General features: G+C 57.0%; 1 protein-coding gene across 1 annotated transcript; it reads right to left on the bottom strand.

The window, feature by feature from the left end:
* Window positions 1-447: 447 nt before the first annotated feature.
* On the bottom strand, window positions 448-2,719 carry SPRG_06310 (hypothetical protein; the record flags this gene model as incomplete). The annotated part of the gene is made up of 12 exons (XM_012345691.1): window positions 448-600; window positions 649-758; window positions 1,183-1,283; window positions 1,332-1,468; window positions 1,521-1,569; window positions 1,617-1,642; window positions 1,693-1,714; window positions 1,812-1,924; window positions 1,972-2,135; window positions 2,193-2,351; window positions 2,400-2,494; window positions 2,700-2,719. The coding sequence occupies 12 exons, from the start codon at window positions 2,717-2,719 to the stop codon at window positions 448-450; spliced, it is 1,149 nt and encodes a 382-aa protein (XP_012201081.1).
* Between the last annotated feature and the right edge of the window lie 513 nt (window positions 2,720-3,232).

The raw sequence follows: 3,232 nt of genomic DNA, 5'->3' as shown, positions 1-3,232 counted from the left end.
GACATAATACGTTTGAAGCAAAAGCCATCGCTGTGCTATTAATATCGATGTACCACTTGGTAGTACACGCTTGCGGCTCTACGATTCACAGACCCGGTACCGCGGTAGATCATGCGACCCCCAAATGATATGCCAGCTGTTCCACACCATCGCGGAAACACACCGTACAACGGCGCGAAAAGCGGTCCGACATAATACGTTTGAAGCAAAAGCCATCGCTGTGCTATTAATATCGATGTACCACTTGGTAGTACACGCTTGCGGCTCTACGATTCACAGACCCGGTACCGCGGTAGATCATGGGACCCCCAAATGATATGCCAGCTGTTCCACACCATCGCGAAACACACCGTACAACGGCGCGGAAAGCGCTTGCAGAGCCATAGTGCGCACCAGCTTTCTGTGTGCTCTGTGTTTTACGTCCATAGCTGTGTAAGTGCTGGTCGCTTAGCATACGCCCGGGATCGCAGCCCGAGCCGTCGCGACACTCGCAGACGAAGCGCGTGGGACATCGTCGGCAGCTGCCAACAAGTCGGTCTCGACGCTCACGAAGAGCGCGGCGGCGGCTCCATCGTCCACGGCAAACGCGGGAAGCGGCCCCTGCGTTTGCCGGTAGAGATGAAGGTTTTTTGTGGCGTGTGCATCTACCGGCACGCCATGTACTATCGCTAGGGCTTCCGTCTTGGGGTACACTTCACGCTCAAAGAGCGCCCCACGTATCGCTACGTCGCAGACGCCGCCGACGAGTAGGCAGAGACCTCGTAAAAGAATAGAATGAATTTGTGTTTTCTGCATCAAACTACTGTCTTGTGTCCCCGGTACCAGTATTGGGGGCTTCAGCTCCCACGCGCAAGGCAGCTAGGCCCCAACGCATGTGCACCAGGTTGTCGATCTCGCTTGTACGCGAGCGCGGTATTGTACTCTTCAATTTGTTTCAGTGGCGCTGGAAGGAGGCAACCGACACGGATATCTGCCGTCGTGTGAGCGCTGACAAGCTGGGTGCAAAAGACGCCATAGGGCCAAAAAAGCAATGAGGCTGGAGGCGCTTGCAACGCGATCGATAAGTCTAATGATCATTTGGTGCACGTTACTACTGTTGATAGATACACCACTCAAGTACGACACGTAGCTTGCACATCAACTCAATTGATAGGATTAGAAGCGTGATGCCTGCCCCGTTACGTTTGAGGAGCTCCATCAAGATGCGCGTCGCTCGCGCATAGGATTTGATAGCCGCCTCGTCATCTTCGTTGACGCTGAGCTTGAGCGCGAATATTGCTGGACTAGGTACAACATGTGCGCCCGACAAGATGCACAAATCTTTTGTGCACTTGCGGTGCAAGCACACGTTCCACCGCGAATGCGTTGCGGAATGGCTCTTCCACCAGGACACGTGCCCGCTCTGCGATGTGCAGATCTTCGAGTACAAATAGTCGAGGATCGGCACATCACAAAGCGGGCACGTGTCCTGGTGAAGAAGCCATTCCGCAACGCATTCGCGGTGGAATGTGTGTTTGCACCGCAAGTGCACAAAAGATTTGTGCATCTTGTCGGGCGCACATGTTGTACCTAGTCCAGCAATAGATCCAATGGCCTCAAATGCAATACAAACGTACGCGTGATCGTCCGAGGCGGGACGCTCCTACCACAGACCCATGAGACGACGGCGCACGGTATCGTCAAGCATCGCACCTCGCGCGTCACGGCCCAAACGCTACGATTTTCGCGTTTCTTGATCTCGATCAGGATCTTCGTGGTCTGCGCAAACACTCATGAGCATACACATGAGCCATGACGACGGCGCGCCGTACCATCGAAAGAGCGGCGTGCAGAGGACGCCAAGCGCAACGCCCAAGACGAGCACGAGCTGAATGACAATTGTCGTTGCCTGAAGGGTCGGAATCCCGGCGTCAAAGAGTGCCATCTACAAGCAACCGTAGCCAGATGCGTCGTCGAGGGTGCGATTCATACCGACTGCAGAGTGTAGAAAACACTGTCGACAACGACAAGGGACATGCCCTGCGAAAGCACCATGGCTTCGCCAAACGTTAAGGATCTGGGAAGCGCGGCGAGGCCGTAGCGCAAAAGAAGGTTGTAGACGGCCAAGGCCGCGTGGAGCGGCCACAGAGACGTGCCTACGCCAACCACAGAGAAAAACTCGCGCCATATCGCAGGGCAATGCTATACCATACCGTGTAGGTAGTCGGAAGGTAGAAAGCGGGACAGACTCTGTACAAGCAACGGCTCGTAGAGTGCTGTGGGCGACAGCGACCATGGCGCGTGGGCTCCGAGGCGCACGAGCGTCGAGAGAGACAGCGCCATGACGCAGACGAGCAATGCAAGTGCATACGCTACACGCACTCGAGTCAGATGAAGCACGCGACTACATATGTAGGTACCGTCGAGTGTCGACGTCTCGACGACGAGGAGCCGACTGCAACCCACGAGCGGCAGCAACACGGCGCCGACGAGGATACCGGTATCGTTTTCAGGCCTGCACGCATGCGTCAAGAAGCAAGAGATGGGAGGAGTACCGAGTGCGAGCGATGGTTTCTGAATTATATTGCCAAAATCAGAGTCACATACAAAACTATACATATACAATAGCACCAACCTGCCATTTGATTGGCCCATCTTAGTTGCTCCCGACAAATCTTTGAACGTGGCAGCAGCAGGTGGGTCGCAGATCACGTTGCGACGTCTGGAGGTCCTTGGCCATGGAGCTTTGCCAGGACGTCTCTGGTTGCCGGACCTCGCTGCGGTGCGTGGTCCGCCTATTTGGCGCAAGAGAGACCATGCGTATACCACAGCACGACGACGTCCGCTGCGGCGATGGTCACGAACGTGACGGCGTCGGCTTCTACGACGCCAGGGCGATGCTCGACGTGGCACCTCGCCACCGCGGCACAGGCTTTGCGGTCTGGTCGCTCGCCAGCGTGGAGCAACGTGATCTACCCTCTGCACGCCGCTTTTTCGACGGTACGGTGCCCCGTCGCCCCAGAAGCCGTCGCCGCCCTTGCCGCTGCGGCCAACGCTCCTCTTTGGCGGTCTGGTTGCAGCTGTGCGCGCCGAGTACGACACCGCGGGCTCGGCCAAGGTGCTCTCGTAGCACGGCGCTGAGTGGGCCGACACGGCGGCGATTGCGAGCGACCTCGCCGCCCACCACTACGGCCTCGACGTCCTCGACGCCAACATTGAAGACGACGCGAGCAACGTGACGCGCTTCCTCCTC

The sequence above is a fragment of the Saprolegnia parasitica genome, assembly GCF_000151545.1.
Source record: "Saprolegnia parasitica CBS 223.65 unplaced genomic scaffold supercont2.24, whole genome shotgun sequence".
Lineage (NCBI taxonomy): Eukaryota > Oomycota > Saprolegniomycetes > Saprolegniales > Saprolegniaceae > Saprolegnia > Saprolegnia parasitica.
This window is presented reverse-complemented; position numbering and strand designations above follow the sequence as displayed.